This window comes from Gorilla gorilla, chromosome 14 (assembly GCF_029281585.2).
Source record: "Gorilla gorilla gorilla isolate KB3781 chromosome 14, NHGRI_mGorGor1-v2.1_pri, whole genome shotgun sequence".
NCBI lineage: Eukaryota > Metazoa > Chordata > Mammalia > Primates > Hominidae > Gorilla > Gorilla gorilla.
This window is the reverse complement of record NC_073238.2, coordinates 50,589,052-50,613,728: the sequence shown is the minus strand read 5'-3', so window position 1 is coordinate 50,613,728 and position 24,677 is coordinate 50,589,052. Positions and strand designations below refer to the sequence as shown.

Genomic DNA, 24,677 nt, shown 5'->3' with positions numbered 1-24,677 from the left:
AATAGCAGATGGAACACTGAGAATTTATTTCCTTGAGGATAGATTTCCACGATGGAAAGGAAATGAGAGGTTCTAAGAGGCAGGCTAGTGGCTTGTAGTATAGCATAGCCTGCCTTTGTGTGGCGATTAGGCCTGGTGGAACTGCCATCAATAAATCAAGCATGATCAGGGTGAGGAACAGGAAAGAAGGAAATTTGGGGAAATGGGGTGAGTGTCAGGTGGATCAGAGAGATACAGTCATGGGGGTCAGGTGTGGTATCCAGAATAATGCGAGGGGCCGGATTGGAGTCTGGGCCAGGAACAACGGTAACTGTGGGAGACTCAACAAAGAGTGAGTATAGCTGAAGGCACCGGGAAGCAGAAAGTATATGCGTCAGGTATGAGGAAGAAAATGGATTTTGGAAGTTATGAGAACTGTAGAGAGTGAGTTGAGCATAGTTTGTGATTTTGAGGGCCTCTAAAAGTATTAAAGCAGCAGCAGCTGCTGCACGCAGACATGAGGGCTAGGCTAAAACAGTAAGGTCAAGTTGTCTGGACAGAAGGGCTACAGGGTGTGGTCCTGGCTCTTGTGTAAGAATTCTGACCGCACTAACTGTGCCTAGGAAGGAAAGGAGTTGTTGTTTTGTAGAAGGTGCTTGGGTTTGAGAGATCAGTCAGACAGATTGGCAGGGAGAGCACGTGTGTTTTTATGAGAATTATGCCGAGATAGGTAACAGATGAGGAAGAAATTTAGGCTTGATTGAAGTAATGGGGGCTGTCTGTGAAGCTTTGCGGCAGTACAGCCTAGGTAATTTGCTGAGCTTGATGGGTGTCAGGGTCAGTCCAAGTGAAAGCGAAGAGAGGCTGGGATGAAGGGTGCAAAGGGATAGTAAAGAAAGCATGTTTGAGATCTAGAACAGAATAATGGGTTGTAGAGGCAGGTATTGAGGATAGGAGAGTATATGGGTTTGGCACCACGGGGTGGATAGGCAAAACAATTTGGTTGATAAGATGCAGATCCTGAACTAACTTGTAAGGCTTGTCTGGTTTCAGGACTGGTAAAATGGGGGAATTGTAAGGAGAGTTTATAGGCTTTAAAAGGCCATGCTGTAGCAGGTGAGTGATAACAGGCTTTAATCTTTTTAAAGCATGCTGCGGGATGGGATATTGTCGTTGAGTGGGGTAAGGGTGATTAGGTTTTAATGAGATGGTAAGGGGTGCATGATCGGTTGCCAAGGAGGGAGTAGAGGTATCTTATACTTGTGGGTTAAGGTGGGGGGATACAAGAGGAGGACGCAAAGGAGGCTTTGGATTGGGAAGAAGGGCGGCAATGAGATACAGCTGTAGTCCAGGAATAGTCAGGGAAGCAGATAATTTAGTTAGTGTCTCAGCCTAATAAGGGAACTGGGCAGGTGGGGATAACTAAAAAGGAGTGCTTAAAAGAGTATTGTCTAAGTTGGCACCAGAGTTGGGGAGTTTTAAGAGGTTTAGAAGCCTGGCCGTCAATACCCACAACAGTTATGGAGGCAAGGGAAACAGGCCCTTGAAAAGAAGGTAATGTGGAGTGGGTAGTCTCCGTATTGATTAAGAAGGGGACGGGCTTACCTTCCACTGTGAGAGTTACCTGAAGCTCGGCATCCGTGATGGTCTAGGGGGCTTCCGAGGCGATCGGGCAGTGTCAGTCTTCAGCCGCTAAGCCGAGAAGATCTGGGAAGGAGTCAGAGAGCCTTGGGCCAGAGTTCCAGGGGCTCTGGGAGTGGCTGCCAGGTGAGTTGAACAGTCCGATTTTCAGTGGGGTCCCACACAGATGGGATGGGGCTTAGGAGGAATCCCAGGCTGCGGGCATTCCTTGGCCCAGTGGCCAGATTTCCGGCACGTGTAGCAAGCTCCTGGGGGAGGAGGTTCTGGAGGAACGCCTGGCTGCTGCAGTTCAGGCGTTTGGAAGTTCTTGTGTGCTGGAGATGTGGCTGGGGTTTGTCTCACAGTGGATGCAAGGAATTGCAACTTTTTTCTATTATGGTACACCTTGAAGGCGAGGTTAATTAAATCCTGTTGTGGGGTTTGAGGACCGGAATTTAATTTTTGGAGTTTTATTTAATGTCGGGAGCAGATTGGGTAATAAAATGTATTTTGAGAATAAGACGGCCTTTTGACCTTTTAGGGTCTAGGGCTGTAAAGTGTCTCAGGGTTGCTGCCAAACAAGTCATGAACTGGGCTGGAATTTTATATTTGATGAAAAAGAGCCTAAACGCTATCTGATTTGGGATAAAGAAAAAGGAGCATTAACCTTGACTATGCCTTTAGCTCCAGCCACCTTTTTAAGAGTAAATTGCTGGGCAGGAGGGGGAGGGCTAGTCACAGAACTAAACTGTAAGCCAGACCAGGTGTGAGGAGGGGAGGTGATAAAAAGATTATAGGGTGGAGGAGCAGAGGCTGAGGAAGAATTGGGACCTAGCTCGGCCTGGCAAGGAGTAGCCTGGGGAGGAGGGGAGAGGTCAGATGGGTCTGTAGAAAAGGAAGATTAGAAAGACTCAGCGACGCTTGGTGTTGGGACTGAGGGGACAGGCGGGAGGGAAAGAAGGAAGATTTGGGACGAGTTGCACTGGGCACAGACTAGGAAGGGACTGATGTGTAAAAGAATGCCTGGACATCAGGCACCTCAGACCATTTGCCTATTTTACAACAAGAATTATTTAGATCTTGTAGGATGGAAAAATTCAAAGTGCCATTTTCTGGCTATTTGGAACTACTGTAGAGTTTGTATTGGGGTCAAGTGGCATTGCAGAAGAAAATACGGCATTTAGGTTTTAGGTCAGGTGTGAGTTGAAGAGGTTTTAAGTTTTTGAGAACACAGGCCAAGGGAGTAGAAGGAGGAATGGAGGGTGGAAGGTTGCCTATAGTGAAGGAAGCAAGCCTAGAGAAAAGAGCAGAGAAATGGAGGGAAGGGGTTCGGGGGTTCTTACCTTCCAGAAAAGGGGTTGGGGCACAGAGATAAGAGGTCGGGGCATGGAAATAAGGGATGGGGTGCAGAAATAAGGGGTCGGGGCACGGAAATAAGGGGTAGGGGCACAGAAATAAGGGGTCGGGGCAAGGAAATAAGGGATTGGGGCGCAGAGATATGTCGGGGCACAGAAATAAGGGATTGGGGCGCAGAGATATAAGAGGTTGGGGCATGGAAATAAGGGATTGGGGCGCAGAGATACGAGGTTGGGGTACTTGCCCCTCCTCTAGAAAAGCAGGACTTGCCACTAAGAGTGAAGGAGAAGGGGTTGAGGGGTACTTGCCCCTCCCCCAGAAAAGCAGAGAAGGGGTAGAGACAAGGAGAGAAGGGGTTGGGGTACTTGTCCCTTCCCCAGAAAAGCGGGACTTGCTGCTAAGGGTGAAGGACCAAGACAGGTGTCCCTGCGTAGTCTGACACCTTTGAAACGTGGGTGAATAATCAGAGAGGCATCCCTGCAATGATTAAACGTCAAGGGAAGGCTGCCTTCCCAGTCCGTGACTGGCGCCGGAGTTTTGGGTCCACGGATAAAACGTGTCTCCTTTGTCTCTCCCAGAAAATGAAAGGAATTGAAATTAAGAGAAGGGAGAGATTGAAGTGTGGCACCAAGATTGAAAGGAGAAAGAGGTCGAGGGATAGTGAGGGAGGTTGGAGAAGAGAGTAAAAAGAGGCCGCTTACCGGATTTGAAATTGGTGAGATGTTTCTTGGGCTGGTCGGTCTGAGGACCTGAGGTTGTAGGTGGATCTTTCTCACAGAGCAAAGAACAGGACAGGGGATTGATCTCCTAAGGGAGGTCCCCTGATCCGAGTCACAGCTCCAAATTTCATGCGCGTCTGTGTGAAGAGACCACCAAACGGGCTTTGTGTGAGCAACATGGCCGTTTATTTCACCTGGGTACAGGCGGGCTGAGTCTGAAAAGAGAGTCAGCGAAGGGAGACAAGAGTGGGGCCGTTTTATAGGATTTGGGTAGGTAAAGGAAAATTACAGTCAAAGGGGGTTTGTTCTCTGGTGGGCAGGAGTGGGGGTCACAAGGTGCTCAGTGAGGGTGCTTTTTGAGCTAGGATGAGCTAGGAAAAGGACTTTCACAAGGTAATGTCATCACTTAAGGCAAGGACTGGCCATTTACACTTCTTTTGTGGTGGAATGTCATCAGTTAAGGTGGGGCAGGGCATATTCACTTCTTTTGTGATTCTTCAGTTACTTCAGGCCATCTGGGTGTATATGTGCAAGTCACAGGGGATGCGATGGCTTGGCTTGGGCTCAGAGGCCTGACACTGTGATTACAGGCGTGAGCCACTGCACCTGGTCAGTGACTTCTCTTTTTAATAACAACTGTAAATGGTAGCTTTCTTTAGTTCAGTAAAAGTGGACAGTGTCCCACAAGCTGTAGTAGTTAGGTTTCAGTTAGGGAATTTTAATATCTGCCAATGTCTCATTTATTCAGCATACGTTCATGGTCTGCCATATGGCAGCATTAATACAGTGCATAGGAGGCAAACATGAACAGAATCAATCTATATCTGGCATTGTACATGCCATTTAAAATATCTACATAGCTACCGATGAAATATTGCATTTCCTTATCTTCTGTTGCAGTGTTTACAGTTTTCACATATTTATGTATACTGTGTACTTCCATGGTGATATGTGATTATTTGCATCTAGTATTTCTCTTTATTAGTGCTGTGACTTTTTGTCTCATTTCCATTTATTTTTCTCAGTCATCATTTGACTTCATCCCTATTATTTTTTATAATTTCATTATAGGATTATAGTCTCCTTTGTTTCACTGTCATTTATTTTATGATTTCTCAGTCTTCATGTTCAGCTGGTTTCTTCTTAAAACTTTTCAACCTATAAGTTAATCTAAAAAGATAATTTTTTTAAATGGGCATCTTCAAGCCTTTGTTGTTTATGGAAGCCTGTTTGCTTGGGTTTGAATCCTGCACTTCCCCAGAAGTTGATTGTCAGGTAGGACAGTGGGGGTAGGATTGGAGCTGGAGGTAGAGATGTTGACTAAAACAGGAAGAGAAACATAAAATTTCTAATTATTTATTACATGTCACTTTTCATTGTTAACATTTTAAAATAAACTGCTGTGGTTTTCACATGATTGCTGGATGCTTATTCCTGGGCTGGCGTAATCATGTAAAACCATGCCACAGACCTTGAGAGAACATAATTAAGTATTTCATATGTTCAGCTTTAAAAGCTCATTGTTAAGTGTTAGCCAAAAAAGAAATATTTTAAATTGAAAGTCTCTGCAGAGTAGGGTAATACTTTTTCCATCTTAGGGGACACTGTTCTTACATGTTTTTTCTTTTCCCATCCCTCTCCCACTCCTTTCCCCACATTTCCACTGGCTGAGGACCTTTTGTCCTCACTAGAGAAGGCCCTTCCATCCCTCTGTTCCTCTGGTGAGCACTTCTGTCATTCAAGCTGCGAGAACATAAGCAAAGCAAAGGGCTAGGGCCCACTGTCATGAGAAATGGCCAAATTATCTGGGCCTCACTCTTCTTCTTTTAGATTTTCTCTTCTCATGCATTTGAGTGTTCTCATGTTTTTGTCATTCAGGTATGTGTAGCAAGCTAAACGGTGCTGAGATCCAAGAGTTTGGGTTTAGGATTCAGGAAGGAACAGGACCCCCTGACTAAAGCTTTTAGCCTAAAGAAAGTAAGAGTTCTGCCTTGGTGTTTGAGAGGCAGTTTCTTTGGTTTCCATTTTGTGATGTTTCTGTCTTTCTCCCTCAAGATTTCATGGGGAAAAGTGGTGCCTGGCCTAAGGCAAAAATAACAAGAATATCTGGGTTCTTTGGCCAAATTCTATCTTAATGGCACCAAAACTAAAAATTAATACCTAACAGTAATATACTGTGGTAAGTAACATATAGAGATACTGTTTGTGGTCATCTTCAGAAATTATCAGCTGCCACTAAATCTCAGGCCTCCTAGGTACTAGGTAGTGGCAGCATAGAGTAACGCAGAACTGTGTCACTAAGTATTCAGGAAGAAAACTGCAGGTATAAAGTTAGCTTGAAAGTTTATGACATGGCACATTTAGCATCTGAATATCAAACTCCTTTTATTTTTTTCTGGTTGATGTTATTTACTAAAGTGTTCAAAAGCATAATCAGCCCTAATATTGTGCAATTTTAAATTTTCTTTTAAAAAGGTGCTTCCTGGGTGAGTTGGGGTTTAGTCAAAGGTGCTGAGTTTACTGGTAAAGCAATCCAGAAAGGTGCTTCTAAACTCCGAGAGCGGATTCAACCAGAAGAAAAACCCGTGGAAGTTAGTCCAGCTGTCACCAAGGGACTTTATATAGCGAAGCAAGCTACAGGAGGAGCAGCAAAAGTCAGTCAGTTCCTGGGTAAAGTAATTCTAGATAACTTTACTTCTTTAAAGTTACATTTAAAATAATGTCTTAATCCAGGGTTAATCTGCATGTTCATTTAGATGGTTTAATCTCAAGAATAAAGAATTAGGACAAAGCAGTTTCTCTTTGTTATTCATAGTGAGACCTGCGGACCAGCAACATCACATCGTCCTATCTGGAATCCTTAGAAATGCAGAATTTTAGGGACAGACACACCTACTGATTCAGAATCTGCATTTTCACAAGATCCCTAGGTGATTCTTATTTGCACATTAAAGTTTGAGAAACTGGTTAAAGGGTTGTTTTGATGTATTGGAGAGGAGAATGTGTGTATCTTTGAAAAAGAGTTCTGAATGTAAAGTCATGTATTGTTTAACGCAGGAGGTAAGTTCTAAGAAATGTGTCATTAGGTGATTTCATCATTGTGTGAACATCATAGCATGTACTCACACAAACCTAAACGTTGCCACTCCACACCTAGGCTATATGATATAGCCTATTGCTCCTAAGTACAAACCTGTACACCATGGGACTGTACTGAATACTATAGGAAATTGTAACACAACGGTAAGTATTTGTGTATTTAAACACATCTAAACATAGAAAAGGTGCAGCAGGAGTGCAGTATATAAAAGATAAAAAATGGCATAAAAACTGTAGAGAGCACTTACCAGAAGTGTCACTTGCAGGACTGGAAGTTGCTCTGAGTGAGTCACTGAGTGAGTGGTGAGTGAATGTGAAGGCCTAGGACATTACTATACACTATTGTAGACTTTTTAACACTGTACACTTGGGCCACACTAAATTTATTTTAAAAACAAAGTAATTGCACTATGATGTTATGGCGGCTGTGATGTTACTAGGCAGTGGGACTTAATCAGCTCCATTATAATCTTATGGGACCATGAAATGTCTGAAATGACCAAAACATCATTATGCAGCATGACTGGATGTGAATCCTTGAATCCTTCTAAGGGATATGACACATTCTTTCAAGGAGAGCAGTTTACTGCTTAGCAGTTGAGGGTCAAGAGGGAGGGATCTGTTGTTTGAGAAAAGCTGACTTAGTGATTCTGGTGCCAACCTTCCCAAGCAATGTACTTCTAACTCCTTGCTCTTAGAGAATCACAGCACTGAAATTTGGTGTTTTGAGGTGGGTAGATAGGACCTTAATGGATTACCATTAAATTTAGTAAAATTATCTTTTTTGGTATTTAGTATTTTTTGAATCAGATTTTGGATTGTTTACTTTTATAGAATTAAACACTTTACTCTTATTTCACCGAGATAACTGAGATATTTATCAATAGAAAAATATGAATACACTAAGCTGGAATAAGCTAAAAGTACCAACCAATCTTGCATTGCAACAGTCAGATAGAAAAGGTGGCTGGTTTTCTCAAGCAGAAGTGCAAGAACATGTATATCTGAGAGGCAAGGTTATAAACATCAGTAGGCTCTGCAAGCACAGCTTTAAAGCAAACAAAAGCTTTCATTTAAAAAATAACCAGTCTATGCTTCATGCCTGTAGTCCCAGCTACTCAGGAGGCAGAGGCAGGAGGATCACTTGAGCCCAGGAGTACAAGTCAAGGCCAGCCTGGGCAACATAGTGAGACCTCCTCTCTAAGCTTCATATCCTTAAGAAGAAATTGTAACATTATATAGTAAAACAATTTAGATGTTCATTTAAGAATGTTGCAAGATGAGTGGTAAAAATCAAGGGAATAATATATTTTTCCTAAGTTTTCTTTTTTTATGGTCATATTAGTTGATGGAGTTTGCACTGTAGCAAATTGCGTTGGAAAAGAACTAGCTCCACATGTCAAGAAGCATGGAAGCAAACTTGTTCCAGAATCTCTTAAAAAAGACAAAGATGGGAAATCTCCTCTGGACGGTGCTATGGTTGTAGCAGCGAGTAGTGTTCAAGGTAACAAAGGGCCCAGAATTTTAACTATGAAGGTCCGTTTGCTTTGGACTAGATTTACATCGTTTTAAATATTATTTTTACAGGATTTTCAACTGTCTGGCAAGGATTGGAATGTGCAGCTAAATGCATCGTTAACAATGTTTCAGCAGAAACTGTACAAACTGTCAGATACAAGTAAGTTGAATTTTATTTTAATGACTAAATCTCTGTTTTGTTGTTGTTGTTGTTTTTCTGAGAGGGAGTTTCTCTTGTTGCCCAAGCTGGAGTGCAATGGCGCGATCTCAGCTCACTGCAACCTCTGCCTCCCAGGTTCAGGCATTTCTCCTGTCTCAGCCTCCCGAGTAGCTGGGATTGCGGGCACACGCCACCTTGCCTGGCTAATTTTTTTTTTTAGTAGAAATGGGGTTTCACCACATTAGCCAGGCTGGTCTCGAACTCCCGACCTCAGGTGATCTGCCTGCCTCAGCCTCCCAAAGTGCTGGGATTACAGGCGTAAGCCACCATGCCTGGCCGACTAAATCTCTTGTAGCATTTGTAAAAATCCATGACGGTAAAGATATTTTTATTAAGTATCTGATAAAATAATTTTTTTCACTCACTGCTTTTCTTAAATAGGGAGAAGAATAGTATTTCTAGTATAATAACAGAATTCTTGTCACTTTGCTTTATGTTACTAATCATTATAAACATTTGTTCATCATTACTGTGAAGAATAAGGTTTTTTTTTTTAAAAGCCTGGAATTTCTGTATACCTTATTAACTGACTACATGTTTTTGATGGGTGATATCTGCCTGAAAAAACTTGAATTATAATTAAACTCTTATACCCCATGTTAATATTAGCCCACTCAGTATACAGACTGTTAAAAATTATGTCACATCTTACTTGACTCTGATTACCACTGTACATTTGTATTGGAATGGGTAGATGGTATATCTTCAATTTCATATATTAAGAAATGGACAAACAGAAATGAATGATTTGCACAAACTCACCTGATTAGTGTTATGATTGCTTTCTTATTTGGCCTTAAGGTCTGTCTCTGGAGAGTGGCTATAAATTCTAATCCTGCTGTGTTGTGGCTCAAGAGGAAAAAATCTCGTGAATGTTTTCAGTGTGCCTTTCACAGGATAATTCTTTATCCTGGCACACCCATGACCAGGTGTCCCTCTCTCAGGGAACTTGTTTATGGCAGATGCCCTTGTGGCTCTTTTCTGACCTGTGTCCAGTTTATTCCTAGTAAGATAGCTACTCTCTAGGAGACCCTGACTAGGAGGAGAGCGAGGTTTGGGTGTGTTGGTCAGGTGACACACACAGATGGCAGCACAACCAAACACACGAAATAACAGAAACTTTTTATTACTCACAGACCCTTGAGAGAAGAGGGGTATGCACGAGGGCCAACAGGAAGTCTGGAGATAGCAGAGTGCTCAACCAGTGGGTGGGGCGAGGGTGGGTGAACAGGGAGCATGAGCAAGGGAGAGGTGATTTGTGTGACTGCCTTCACGAAAGTCTATGGGTGTTCTTCCTTTGGCTTTCCAGTGGGGCCTGTGGATTGACTAGTTTAAAGAAAACAAGTGTGAACAGGGGAACATTTACATGGCTCTAGTTTTACATGACTCTAGTGTTGACCATTGGATTTTCTCGTGGTCAGCAGCTTTTGGGGGTGTGTTGGGTTTTGAGTCAGTGAGATGAGAAACAAGTATACTGTATTGCAGACAACCACATGGGGAAGGGGGAAGTTTTAACTAGGCCCAAGGTGGTGGGATGCAACTAGGTTTCAAGCAACTTATGTCAGGCCTAAAAATAAATGCTGAAGCAGCAACTATATAACAAATTTATACAAGTGGTATTGAAGGTGAGAGTAAAGCAGGGTCTTCTGCTTTTAGCTCCTTATTCTTTCTACCTGACTCTACTTTCTTTATACAATACTAGAAGAATCAAGGTCTAAAAAATAAATCTAGTATGAAGGACCTGAGTTGCTTTCTTAGCCTTGAATTAGTTTGGATCTTACTATTTATTTAGAAAGAAAAAAGAAGAGCAATATTGATAGTATTCATAACTCGTGGTTATTTATGTTAATTATCCACTTATTGACAGCAGTTAGTTGAGTTCATACTTTTGTATTAGGCACTGTGATCATTGCTTTTCCTATGTATTAATTAATTTTCAACACTGTTATCTCCATTTTGCAGATGAGGAAACCGAAATGTAAAGTTAAATACCTTGTTAAAGATTACTCTCCTAGTGAGTAGTAGAGCTGGGATATAAACCAAGTGTTTCTGTCATCAGAACCTGTGCTCTACAGTGCTAATTTAATTTCCATCCTTAATTGGTTTGATCTGCTCGCTCTGGGGCATGTATACATTTGTTTGTTTGTTTTAAGATAGGAAATAGGAATTGCTTTATTTTTACTTTTTTTATAATTTCAACTATTATTATAGATTAAAGGGTACATGTGCAGGCTTGTTACATAGAATTTGTTGTGTGATGCTGAGGTTTGGGGTACAAATGATCCCATCACTCAGGTAGTAAGCATAGTACCCAATAGATGGTCTTTTAGCTCACACTCCCCTCCTCCCTCCCCCGCCTAGTAATCCCCAGTGTCTATTGTTGTCATCTTTATGTCCATGAGTATCCAGTGTTTATTTCCCATTTATAAGTGAGAACATGTGGTTTTCTGTTCCTGCATTAATTCGCTTAGAATACTGGCCTCCAGCTGCATCCATGTTGCTGCAAAGGATATGATTTCATTTTTTTAGGGCTGTGTAGTATTCCATGGTGTATATATTAGCATGTTTTCTTTGTGCTGTCCACTGTTGATGGGCACCTAGGTTGATCCCATGTCTTTGCTGTTATGAATAGTGCAGTGAACATGTGAGTGCATGTGTCTTTTTGATAGAACAATTTATTTTCTTTTGGGTATCAAATGGTAATTCCATTTTAAGTTTTTTTGAGATATCTCCCAAAAGTGGCTGAACTAGTTTACATTCTGGGACATACATACCTTTGAATCAAATCAAAGCAATGTGGCATATCATTTTGGAGTGTCAGTTTTGTTTTTTTTTTGAGACGGAGTCTCGCTCTGTCACCCAGGCTGGAGTGCAGTGGTGCAATCTTGGCTCACTGCAAGCTCCGCCTCCTAGGTTCACACCATTCTCCTGCCTCAGCCTCACTAGTAGCTGGGACTACAGGTGTCCGCCACCATGACCGGCTAATTTTTTGTATTTTCAGTACAGACGGGGTTTCACTGTGTTAGCCAGGATGGTCTTGATCTCCTGATTTCGTGATCTGCCCACCTCGGCCTCCCAAAGTGCTGGGATTACAGGCGTGAGCCACCACACCTGGCCAGAGTATCAGTTTTACCAAGAGTTGAGAGATAAAACATACAATAGATCTCAAATTCTTCTGATAGAAATATGAAACTCAAGTCTTCCAACTCACTTCTTGTCACCTGTGGCACTGAACTCTAATATTCATTCATTGTTTTATGACCCTGAGGTTACTTTGGATCAGTCATAATTAGAAAAATAGTTCTTTATTTGTAGCAAGAACAGGAGAAATTCAGAAATGCCTTTCAGGCCAAAAGTGAATTATTTTTAGATTATCATATTAGAAAATAGGAAGTGCTTTGTTGGGTTTGTTTTATGGCCTACTCTAATGAAAAAAAAAATACTTACCTAACTACAATTAGCTTATTAAAAGTTTGGGATTCACATAACTAGGAAATACTGGATTTTAATATAGATTTTGTACTTCTGGTCGTTAATGAACACTTAATATGATAAATAGCATATTTTTAACAGTGATTCTCAGCTCATTTATTTCTATTATGGTATTATTGCTATTCTTTTTATCCTTTCTTCCAAAGATTCATGGAATTTAAATAAAAACCAGGTAAGTGAGAATTTGGTTAAGTAGCATTGTATTTCTAACTATGAGGATGATTCAGTCTTAGCAGTAATTTAGTTTTTGCTATTAGAAATTTAGAAGGATGGGAGAGGCAGTAGGGAATAAAAGATTTTATCTAAGTAATACTGTTTCTCACCTTTGGAGCTAATCTGGCCCAAAGTAGAAAATGTCTTTTAAGAGAAGAAACTAAAAGTATTGAACCAGTAATAACTTAGTGATAGAACTGAAGAAATGGAAAAGCTTGTTGTACCTTTGTTTAATTTTGTTCTTATTTGTTTACATACACTTAGGTTTATTTACACTCTTCTGTATTTAAATTTACTATCAAAAAGTATTTGATAGAATGACCATTTGTGGATTACTCAAATCGAACTGATGGTAGTATAATAAGGGAAATTTGTGTTCTTAATTGCCTGTGATAAGCGATTGCTCTCCAAAATAGTTATTTTAAATGTCCTTTAATTTTATGCTTGGGAGAAAACCAAATGTATTATATAAACTTCCTTATCTGATTTCAGGTGGATAAGCCAGTACAGAGGATTAAATAACTATACTCTTAAAATTTTTAGCTAAATGCATAAAAACTATTCATTAAGATTCAGTTTATTTTTGTCAGTTACGTTAATACTTTTGTCTTATATTTGGGGATGTGAAGACATACAGGAATAATGAAAAACAATAAGTAACTTTAAACCTGCTACACTTAATTGCGGTATAGTACCTATTCAATAATTCATCATTCTTCTACATATGAAGCTTAAGTTTCACCTTTAAGCTTCTTTTATTCCACTTTGAAGTATTTAAAGAATAATAATATAGCTTTGATAGTTAGATCTATTTTTATTTTCCCCAGCAATATTTTCTTTGAATATATATTTGTGGAACATAAGCTTAATAATAGACTTTTTTTCCTGTAGAAAATTTACTGTTTTATGGTTTTTGGTACTATGCTATAATTAAGTGTAGCTGATTTATTGGTTTGTTTAGTGAAATTTAATTAAAATTCCTCCTAAATTTGCACTGGATGAAGGGGTAACTTCAATGACAGGTGTCATATTACCCAAAACCAGTTTTGTATAACTGAACACATTGGAGAAATTTCAGAAAAATCTGGTTCAATTGTAGTTTTGAATTTCATTGACTTATTTAGGCCTACTTCACATTCATTTTTTATTATTTTTCAATTGGTAGTGTTAGTATATAAAATCCGACTTAATGAGCTCTAATTAAAGTAAATTTGTTTAAAAATAAGAGATCAAAAATAAATTTAACTTCCTCCCAGACATATGCTTTCTAGGAGTTTATAGCAGTATAGTTTGAATCTGAAGAAAAGGACTAAACAGTTACTTATGAAGAAAAGAATAGATGCCTATTAGGAAAACTAGTTCTAAGACATATTGGAAAGCAGGAGTGATAGTTGAGGATATATTAAAAAATAAATACAACTGATGAAAAGCCATTTTATAGTATATTTAAAAATACATGTTTAGTATTTTAGAATTTTAAAACTGCTTTCACACATATACATCGTTTTTTTGAGATAAAGAAGAGAAAGTTGATGATATGTAAAGACGTAGAAACTTGACCAAGGTCATATGGCTAGTTACTGGCATAGTTGGCATTAGAATCTAGTTTTCTGAATATTCTGTTTTTTTTTCCCAAATTAATAGGAATTGCTACTGACACTGGAGATAGCATAGAAAAACAGACAAAATTAACAAGGTGCCAAAACAAATTCCTTTTTAGTACATTATTAAAGACAGTGTAGTTTTTAGAACTGTGTTACATACAGAAATATTAGTGCAGTTGGAGGTACCAAACTGTATCAGTGGAATAGGGAACATTCCAAATTCTCAGAAGTGGAAGTTTGTGAATATGGAGGATTTCCTATACTTGAAAACATGACTGTGAGTTATGTTGTGAGTTATGTTGAGTTATGGTGTCACTTCATTGTAGCTCACATGGTTCTGGAAAAATAAGCCCTCAGGGAAACCGGCTCCACCAAGAGTTACGGTCACTGTTTTTCAGTGCTGAAACTGCTGATACCTTTCTTTTTGTATAGACACAGCCATTACCACCTGACAGTAGTATTTGTTACTGGGGCTTGGTTGACAATGAGAAGGCACCATCAGCAATGGTGCATCTCCTGCACCATCAGCAAATCCTGTGGAATGCTGAGGGGTTGCATAACAGGGACTGTCCGAAGCAGTTGTAGGAAGCTTTTCTGTCTGTTGACTGGTGAGAAGGCCCCCAATTAAGAGTAGTACAGACTTGGAAGGTTTGACAGACTAGGCTCTGCTGTGTGCTAGCTCTAATATAATTATTAACATTAGGCAAAGGACAGAATAGAATCATCATTTAGGGGCACTGTAAGATTATTTCACACTGGGGTTAAAAAAGCCAAGCACAAACAAGCCGGTGGGATCACAAACCACTGTTCTAGGCCAGGCTATTTAGTAATAGAGGACTTGTTAATTCAAAAGGCAGACCTAGTGTTATATAAGATGTCCAGATATAGGTCATAAAGCATCTAGGAAACTTCACTGTGTCCTGGAGAAAATGTAAACTTTTGCCTCTCTGTTTTGTTTGTTGTTTAAACAGTCCTCTATTTGGGGAAATCTGTGGACAAGAAAAGCTTTAAAAGCCTGTTACCAAAATGGGGTAAAGAGTAAAACAAAACAGTAGGGAAATGTGTTTTGGTGTGCTTATATAGGACCTCAAATTGTATTTTATCATAGAAATAGTATTAAATGCAGATATTATTATTATCAATAATAACTTCTTTTGTATATGCTTTATAATTTCCCAAGCACTTGCTATGCATTTGATGCTCAAAAAACTCTGAGGCAGATAGGGCAGGAATTACTGATTTCATTCATTCAGTGAATATTCATTGAATATCAGGCACTATTCTCAATGTTTAGGATATGTTAAAGGACAAAGCTAAGATTCTCCTCTCCAATAGGGTTTACATTCTAGTGAGAGAAGCAAGACATGAACAGTGATAATTAATAAGTTCTATAGTATGTAGAAAGTGGTAAGTTATGGGAGAAAAAAAGGAGTGTAAAGGAGAATCGATTGTCAAGAGGTGGAGGTGGGCGTGTGGAAAAAGGCAATTTAAACAGGTTAGATAATGAGATTATAGTTGAGCCAACTTGAAGAAGGTGAGGCAGAGAGCTCTGGGAAGTCCAAGCAGAGAGCAGCCAGTACAAAGGTCCTAAGGCCTTTGAGTGCTTGGTGGGCTCAAGGAACAGCAAGGAGGCCAGTGAGTGTGCAGTAGAGTGGGATGCAGGGGAGAATGCCATAGAATCTCTGTTTAAAGATTAACTCAAATTCCCATAATTAAAAGACGTAGCCAAAGTCTGGTTAAGGTAGAACTTGAAACTACTTACGTGACTCTAGATTAGTTGCTTCTGTGAATATTTTCCCTCATATTTCTAGAAAGGGAGGATTAAAAAAAGAAATAATGACTGATTAATGACCTGTATTATAATTTACACTTTTATTTTTACTTGACAGTCTTTATTACATCATTCTCAGCTAGTCTGAGTTTATTTTCACACACTGTTTTTACTAAAGGAGAAAATACTGCTTTGTCACAGAGTGTGATTTCATTCTCTACTGTGTTTTAAGTTATTAATTAAATTGAAACCTAAGCTTTAATTTTGCTTTCAGGGGTAACACAGTAATCATTTGACTTATTTAATACTAATTCAGAAGACCTTATTTTATATTTATCGTTTCATTGTATGTCCTCTAATCTTTCGTTTAAAGATACGGATATAATGCAGGAGAAGCTACCCACCATGCGGTGGATTCTGCGGTCAATGTTGGCGTAACTGCCTACAATATTAACAACATTGGTATCAAAGCAATGGTGAAGAAAACTGCAACACAAACAGGACACACTCTCCTTGAGGACTATCAGTTAGTTGATAATTCTCAGCGGGAAAATCAAGAAGGAGCAGCAAATGTCAACGTGAGAGGGGAGAAGGATGAGCAGACGAAGGAAGTAAAGGAGGCAAAGAAGAAAGATAAATGATGAAGTGCTGGGAATCACCTATACCAAAGCCTTATGAAATGGATGAAATTTTGTTAAATAGGCAAATGTGGAATTCCTCACAGATTAACCAGTATTTTTTAAATGTATTCATTCCTACAAATTAACTTTCATAAATTTTATGGCATGTCTTCTATTTAAAAGGAAAAGAATAAGTATTCTTGCATCTGGCCTTAGAAATGTGAAGTTATATTCTCAAGTTTATTTTTTTCCAAGTGTAGCTAAAATATTTTTGCAGGTAAAATAAAGCTAATAGTACATGTGTTGTTCAAACCTTGTTAAACCTAATATTGAACTATTTTTATATCTGCTGTCTTTCAGAAGGCAAATAGGAAACTATATATTTGCTTAAAAATTGGCATTTAGTAACCTTAATTCTTTTTATAGAAGGAATGACTTAAAGTATTGTCCCCTCTTTTTGCACTAATTGTGGATTTTTTTAGATGCTTCTCAAAATTTTCAGTGTGTAAGCTAAACAAAAACTAAAACTAAGAATTCTCAAAAAGACTTGTTCAAAACAGGGAAAGACTGATGAAAAGTAAAATGGACTACTTTTGTAACTTACCTGTTTGTTAGGAAATGGAATGGTCTCTTTGATTTAAAATGAATAAAAATAGATTATTACGTCTTTTGTATTGAGACTGTATTGTTATGAGCCTAGGAAATTTGGGAACATGATTGTATTGTATTAAAATTCGAAGTGATTATTATCAGCTTAATTGGATTAAAAAAGTACTTCAAGAAATTATTTTATCATATCTGCTTCTGTTTTTCCAAAAGGTTAAAACTTGTAAAAAAAAAATATATATAAACAATTGAGTTTACTAATGGTAAACATTTTTATTCTGGGATTCGGTCATTGGAATTTATATTAAAAGACAAGTTATTAAAAAGGAAAGGTTCTATTCGTAATCAGGGTAAAGAATATGAAAACCTTAGACGTAATCTATGGTGGATAGGCATTATGGTTTCCACTTTGGCAGAAGGCAGACTATTCACAGCCCTATTTACTTACATAGGCTAAAAAACTATGTAACTAAATACCTAATGGTATTTAATTTTTGTTTATTGAATTTAAGAGATTGGTATTAGTTTTCATAGCTGTAGTCCATTCTAATAATTTCTGATCTTCTAGTGGCTACTTAATTAGACATTATTTGAAGCTGTCTGAAGAATGCACTTTATGAATTAAAAAACTCTGAATTGCCTGACCTCGTTATCACATGAGCTTATATTTTGGGAACACATAGAACTGATGGAGGCTTTTCCTAAGGGCAAGGATAATGTACTAGTTGTTAAAATGGAAATAAAAATAAAAAATGAAGTGGTAAATAGCTTACAGACAGTCTATGCTTTGTTTAAGTTTAAGAAATGGAATGGCACTTCATATATTCTCATTTGTGGGAGCTAAAAATTACAATAATCGAACTTGAGATAGAGAGTAGAATGATGGTTACCAGAGGCTGGGAGGCATTGAAGGGATGGGGAGGGAAGTGAGGTTGATTAATGGGTACGAAAATATAGTTAGTTAGAACGAATTAGTTGTAGTATTTGATAGCCCAACAGGGTGACTACAGTCAACAATAACTTTTTATACATTTAAAAATAAAAGAGTGTAATTGGGATGTTTGTAACACAAATGAATGCTTGAAGCAGTAGATACACCCTGATGTAATTATTACAAATCGCATACCTGTATCAAAATATCTCATGTATCCCATAAATATATACACCTACCATGTACCCATAAAAATTTAAAAAGAAATGGAATGGCAAATAATGGAACGTAAACTTTAAACAGTTAGCTTTGACCAGAGGTCAGCAAATATCCTCCATGGGCTAAATCCAGATGTCCACCTGTTTTCATAAATAAAGTTTTATTGGAGCATAGCTGTTACCCATTTGTTTACATATTGGCTATGGCTGCTGTCTAGTTCAACGTGAGAGTTGAATAGTTGCATCAGAGAGTATATGGTCCACAAGCCTAACTTATTCACTCTCTGGCCCTTTGCAGAAAAAGTGTGCTGCCTTAGACTATAGAAAATGGACTTTTCCCACCATTCACTGAATCATTAGGAGATAGGCATCTTCTAAAGATTTTTTTTATATTGTGTAATGATTGATACATAGATAAAATTATATATTACTTGTAAGGTATGATGAATAACAACACTTAAAAACTCATCACACCTAAAGACATGGAAAGCTGCCAATTACATATATGTATGTTCTTCCTATTTTCTTACCTCTTTCCCCACGTCATTTTTTATTGTTCCTTGCCGTTTTTTAATCACACGTGTATGTTCTCCAAACATACTGTTTCATTTTTTGAAGCTTTCTACATATAGTGTCTGAATGTGAAGTCTTACTCAACTTGCTTTTTTGAGTTTATGTTTAAAATTCATTCTTGCGCTTATATGCATGGATGGTTTACTTGCTCTATAGTATTCTGTGTGAGTATACCACAATTTAAGTGTTCATTTTCCTATCAGTTGACATTTGTTTTTAGTTTTTGTTGGTAGAAACAGTACACTCAAAACATCCTTGACTGTCCTCTGGAACACATATGCAAGAGACTTTATACGTAAGAGTGGAGTTGTTGGCTTGTCAAGTTTTGCAAAATAATGCCATTTTCCAAAATGATGATATTCTCTTGAGTAGTACTTCCCTTTGCAATGTTTTTATTGTTAATGTAGCATATATAAAAAAGTATCTCATAATTTTGTGTTTTCTTGACCTCCTTTCCTGACCTTAGATCAGTAATTTTTCATGTTCATTTGCCATTCATTTCCCTCTACTGTAAAATTTGCCTGTTGTCACTGCTGACAATTTTGCTTCTCATGTTTAGGTGTTTACTGAGAATTGTGTATATGTGTGCAAGATGTATCTAATTCCTCCCCTCCTCCCCCACCCCATAGATAATCAGTTATTTAACCCCCATTTATTGAATAGTTCTTTTCTTCAGTAATTTCCCACAGATCTTTCTCTATATATCAAGTATGAGTGTTTCTGGGCTCAGACGTTTGTTCCATCTGTCATTTCTTTTGTTCCTGTGCCAGTCCCACACTGTCATCATTGTAAATTAGTAAGCCCTACTGATTGTTAGGGCAAGAGGCTCAATTCCCTCGACCAAATCCTTTAAGAGTATTTTGGCTGATTAAACAAGTTCCATAAGGAGTTTAAAATCTTCCCACAAAGAAACATCAGCCCCAGATGGACTTACAGGTGAGTTCTAACATACCCTAAGAAAATAATGTTACCTTGGGTGCAGAGGTGCACACCTGTAATCCCAACACTTTGGGAGGCTGAGGTTGGGTGGATCTCTCGAGTCCAGGAGTTTGAGACCAGCCTGGGCAACATAACGAGACTAAAGATATTGTTGGACATTGTGAATTTTACCTTATTGGGTACTGGATGTTTTGTGTTCCTATAAATATTCTCGAGTTTTGTCTTGGGAGGGGATTAAGTTACTTAGAACCAGTTGGATACTTTTGGATCTTTCTTTTCAACTTGTTAAGGCTAGTGTTTTTTCCGACTGCTAAATCAAAATCCTCTGTGTACCTGATGCCCTGTGAATTCAGAGGTTTTCCATTCTGGTGGGTGGTAGCAGGTATTATTCCTACCTCTGTAAACTGTAAGGATTTCCCCTCTAATCCTTTGTGATGGTTCTTTCCCCAGCCTGAGTACTTGCCCCACCATGTGTGTGCATTCATCAGTATTCTGCTGCAGAGTGTACCTTGTGGCAGGCCAGGTCTCATTAACACAGGCCTCCATAACAACTGTTTCAGTACTGACTTGAGTGGCTAAGTTAAATACTAAAAGCTAAAAAAACCAAAGCCCTTATACAAAAGCTGGAATGTAACAAAAGCCCACCAAGAACTAGGTCTTAAAGCATGACAAAAAAAAGGAATTCTTGGCTGGACCCATTTAGGATTAAACAAGTTTTTCGGGGATCTGAAGGAATCCCCAAACCTCCCTGATTTAGCAGGAGACAAGGGTAATCACCCTAGCACCTGGACCCATTTAGATTAAGTAACTTTACTGAGGCTCCAGAGGAAGGTCTTCAGGACTCAAGACCTTAGTTGTAGACTATAAGAAGTTAACCACTTATGTCTATAGATGAATGCACACTTACACATAGACATATAGCTTAGAAGTTCTGGAAAACTGTAATTTTGAGTTGGTCTGGTTATAATTTCCAGGCCTTCTCCCTGTAACTGGTTCCAGAAATAAAAACTCTTTTCCTCCCCAGTTCATCTACATGTTCTTACTGGGTCACAAGAAATAGCAGCCCAACCCTCAGTTTGGTCTGGGAACACCCTGCGCAGCTCTCCCCTCCAATATCTGCCCTGCAAAGTCTAGCTGCCTTGTTCTCTCTAGACTCTTAGAGAAACTCAGTTTCCTCAACTTAGGGCAACCACCAGCCTCTGCCTGTTTTCTCCCCTTCTGCTTTGTACCCTGGCAGGCCCAGGCCAATTTGGGAGCTTGCCTCATTTGTGTCTCATCTCTTGGTGATCGTTGTCCCTTATTGCCTGATGTTCAATGTTCTTTTTTTGTTCCTCTTAGTTTTTTAGTTGTTTCAGGCAGGAGGGTAAATTCAGGTCCTTTATCTCTGCCAGAAACACAAATCTGTGGTTTCTGTAGTTGTTGACAAACCTGTTTTCTGCTTGCCTTTGCTCTTAATTTCCCACAGTGAGATCCTGCTAACAGATCTTTTTAAGAAATCCTCTGGGTCAGGTGCAGTGGCTCATGCCTATAATCCCAGCACTTTGGGAGGCAGAGGTGGGTGGATCACGAGGTCAGTTCAAGACCAGCCTGAGCAATATGGTGAAACCCCATCTCTACTAAAAATACACAAAAAAATTTAGCCAGGCATGGTGGTGCGTGCCTGTAGTCCCAGCTACTTTGGGAGGCTGAGGCAGGAGAATCGCTTTAACACAGGAGGTGGAGTTTGCAGTAAACTGAGATTGTGCCACTGCACTCCAGCCTGGGAGACAGATGAGACTCCGTCTCAAAAAAGAAATCCTCTGTACATTTGGATTTGTCAACAGATAATCTAGTCCTTTTCACTTCATTCTATTCTGTTTACTTGGTTGTGAGTTGCCCTTTCAGACTTAACAGCTAGACAAAATTTTGATAAGCATACCTCCTATATTAGGGTAATTCACAGAAACAGAACCAATAGGGAGTGTGTGTATAAAAGATTTATTATAAGGAATTTGCCCATACAATTATGAAGGCTGAGAAGTCTCAGGATCTGCAGTTGACAAGCTGGAGATGCAGGCAAACTGATATGCAGTCCCAGTCTGAGCCCAAGGCTGGAAAAGTGTTCCAGCTCAAGCTGTTTGGCTGTAGGAGCTCCCTCTTACTCCTGGGAGGTCAGCCTTTTTGTTCTATTCTGTCTTTAGTCGATTGGCTGAGGCCCACCCACATTGGGGAAGACAATGTACTATATACTCAGTCTACCAATTGAAATGTTAATCTCATCCAGAAACTCAATTGGAAAACTATTTATGTATTCACAACACTTCTGACACCAAATTGTGTTTTCCACACCAATTATCCCATTCTCACTAAAACCTTGGTCTCCACAACCCCTTTATTTTCTAAAGACATTCCTAAGTCTTCAGTCAGTAACTTTTCAACCAATTGCCAATCAGAAAATCTTTGAATCTAGCTGTGACCTGGAAGCCACCCCCTGTCCCCCATCCCTTCCAATTGCCCTGCCTTTCCCGATGGAACCAGTGTATATCTTAACATGCATTTGATTGATGTCCCATGTCTCCCTAAAATGTATAGAACTAAGCTGTACCCTGACCACCTTGGGCACGTGTTCTCAGAATCTCCTGAGGGCTGTCACCAGCCATTGGTCACTCATTTGGCTCAGAATAAATCTCTTCAAATATTTTACAGAGTTTGTCTCTTTTTGTCAGGGAAACACAGATGTATCAAGGGTAGGATGCAAACTTTGTGATTAAAAATATAATGAAATTTCAAGTTGCAGTGAGCAGCTCTGAGGTATGTTCATGAACAGCACACAGATGCAAAACAATAATCTGGAGGGTTAGCAGTCTTCCCGAGTTCAGGAGGTACCTTTTTAAGACCAGTTCCTCCCGCCCCGACACTGCCAAATCAGCGACTCTGGTGCTTGTTCAACTGAAGCAAAGAAGGGCGCAGCTACTCTTGGATCCAGCATTTCCCTAGCAAGGGCTAAGAGTGAAGCCGACTTTGCCGCCCGGGGCAATGTTTAGGAAAGCAACCAAAGCCAGCAAGAGGGAAGAAAAAGGAGAGGGATATTCTTGGCCCCCTGACACTCCACTGTGTAGCCGGAGCACGTCTAACCCCAGCGTCTTGAGCAAGGAGTGTCCCTCAAGCTGTTATCCAGGGTCGCTCCACCGCACAGAGTAGGTTTCTCCAGTCTCCCCGGCTGCCCTCGCCCCACCCCCTGCCGCCTGCGGGCATCGCTTTATGACGTCACCACGTGCCTCTGCGGGCAGGCGCGGGAGGTGCGACGGGGGGGCGGTTGGGGTTCAGCGCCTCGTGCCGTGCTGGTTTCTGGGTGGCCCTTAATGTCTTGTGCTCTAAGGTGCTGAGGGGAAAGACGCGGGAGGTCTCTGGCCTGACACTATGAAGGAAGAGAGAAACTACAACTTCGACGGTGTGAGCACCAACCGCCTGAAACAGCAGTTGCTGGAAGAAATCCGCAAGAAGTGAGTCGGGGGGTGGCGCGGTGTGGGGTCCCGTCCACACCCCCCCGAGCCTTCACCTGCGGAGTCTCAGGGCTGAAGCCGCTGAGGGTGCTGTAAGACCGGCGCCGTGATTAACCCCTGGGCACTTCGGTCTGGGTTCCAAAAGTGTTCCATGCGAGAGATTCACGTGCCTCTTTGAGTAAGCCTTTGGTATTGTAAGTAGGCAGCTTTCGGGGTAGGATGTGCTGCCCTTAAGGATCCAATCATATGGCGTGTATTTTGCCCATATACTGTAATGCCAAAAGTTGTGTTTGGTTTTGATGTCTCCATAAATCCAGGGTTTCTGCTTAAAATTCCAAAGATTTTATTTAGTTATACGGGTTTTTTTTTTCTTTCATCCCTTTAAGGGGAACTTCATAAAATGACATTTAGTAAAACTGTTACTCCTCCTTTATGCTTTTTAAAAACAGTATTCTTACTTCGTGTTAAATTTTTGAAACATTTAAAGTATTTTTTGGACATACTCCCAACTCCATCCACAAGTCCCTTGAGAATTGGACTCTCCTTTGTGCCTAGATAGGGTTCTGGGTTTTCCTCCATTGTAGCTCCAGTCACAGTATTTTAATTGCCTGTCTATTTCTTGTTTTGCTACCAAACTACACGCGTTCTGAGGACAGGTTCTGTGTATTCTGAGGAAGTAGAGAACAAGAGCAAGTACTTGAGGACAGTCCTGCCTAAATGCAAACCCCATCTCTTGTCACTCAGTAATTATGCAATCTTAGACAAGTTAATTAACCTCTTTAATCCTCAGTTTTCTCAGCTCTAAGACTGGTATACGAATAGTCATCTCATACCTCCTGCAGTTGTTCCCAGGTTGGAATGAAATGCACTATAAAGAACTTAGCATTGGCTTGTAATACGCATCCAGTGCAACTTTGCTGCCGCTATTGCTATTTTTCTGTTCACTGTTCACTGAATTCTTCCGTATTTAATACAATGCCTTGAACATAAAAGGCACTCAAAAATATTTATTGAATAAACGGCCCTGTCATATGATAATATTCTATTTACTGATGCCCTAAATAGCTAACCTTTTAAATTAGTGTTTGTTTTTTTCTCTTTGTTTCAGTTTGTCAGCTGTTATGTATTGCCCTAGGTATGCCTTTCTGTAATAATGTGCAGTGCCTAATTTGCTTGGTTCTGAAAAACCAGATAACTAACTTCTTTAGGATGATATTTAAGTTAAAAATAAAGGATTTCCAAGGGCCGGGCCTGGTGGCTCACGCCTGTAATCCCAGCACTTTGGGAGGCCGAGGCTGGGCGGATCACAAGGTTAGGAGTTCGAGACCAGCCTGGCCAATATGGTGAAACCCCGTCTCTTCTAAAAATGCAAAAAAATTAGCAGGGCTTGGTGGCGCATGCCTGTAATTCCAGCTACTCAGGAGGCTGAGGCAGGAGAATTGCTTGAACCTGGGAGGCGGAGGTTGCAGTGAGCCAAGTTTGCACCACTGCACTCCAGCCTGGGCGACAGAGCGAGATTCTGTCTCAAAAAAAAAATAAAAATAGATAAAAGATTTCCAATGGTTGCCTGGGGGTCTTTGAGCTTTAGTGCATATTTGAGTCCTGGAACTGACTAATTGGAAGCCTTCCTTTGCCTGAGTCTTATTTCTTAACCAGTCCTTCAGTAAATAATGTGTCATAGTAAATTGTTCCTGAAGTAGTAGTGGGTTACTATGTA

General features: G+C 39.9%; 2 protein-coding genes across 35 annotated transcripts in view; both read left to right on the top strand.

The window, feature by feature from the left end:
- SPART (spartin) overlaps positions 1-17,589 on the top strand; it is a 67,249-nt gene extending 49,660 nt beyond the window's left edge. For all 12 annotated transcript variants that reach the window (XM_055360661.2, XM_004054378.5, XM_019039836.4 and 9 more), the window contains 4 exons: positions 6,150-6,344; positions 8,119-8,277; positions 8,361-8,451; positions 15,965-17,589. In XM_055360661.2, coding sequence (XP_055216636.2) covers positions 6,150-6,344; positions 8,119-8,277; positions 8,361-8,451; positions 15,965-16,232 — 713 coding nt within the window. In that variant the 3' untranslated portion in view covers positions 16,233-17,589. The remainder of the gene's footprint in view (positions 1-6,149; positions 6,345-8,118; positions 8,278-8,360; positions 8,452-15,964) is intronic.
- Positions 17,590-22,713: 5,124 nt separating this feature from the next.
- The window catches only part of CCDC169 (coiled-coil domain containing 169), a 70,816-nt gene continuing 68,852 nt past the window's right edge, over positions 22,714-24,677 (top strand). For 9 of the 23 annotated variants that reach the window (XR_008671138.2, XR_010130528.1, XR_010130524.1 and 6 more), the window contains exon 1: positions 22,744-22,960. Coding sequence is in view for 5 of the 23 variants with exons in the window: in XM_004054376.5 (XP_004054424.4) it covers positions 22,878-22,960 (83 nt within the window). In the remaining 18 variants the exon portion in view is untranslated. The other 14 variants (XR_010130532.1, XR_010130530.1, XR_010130529.1 and 11 more) reach the window with 7 other exon arrangements.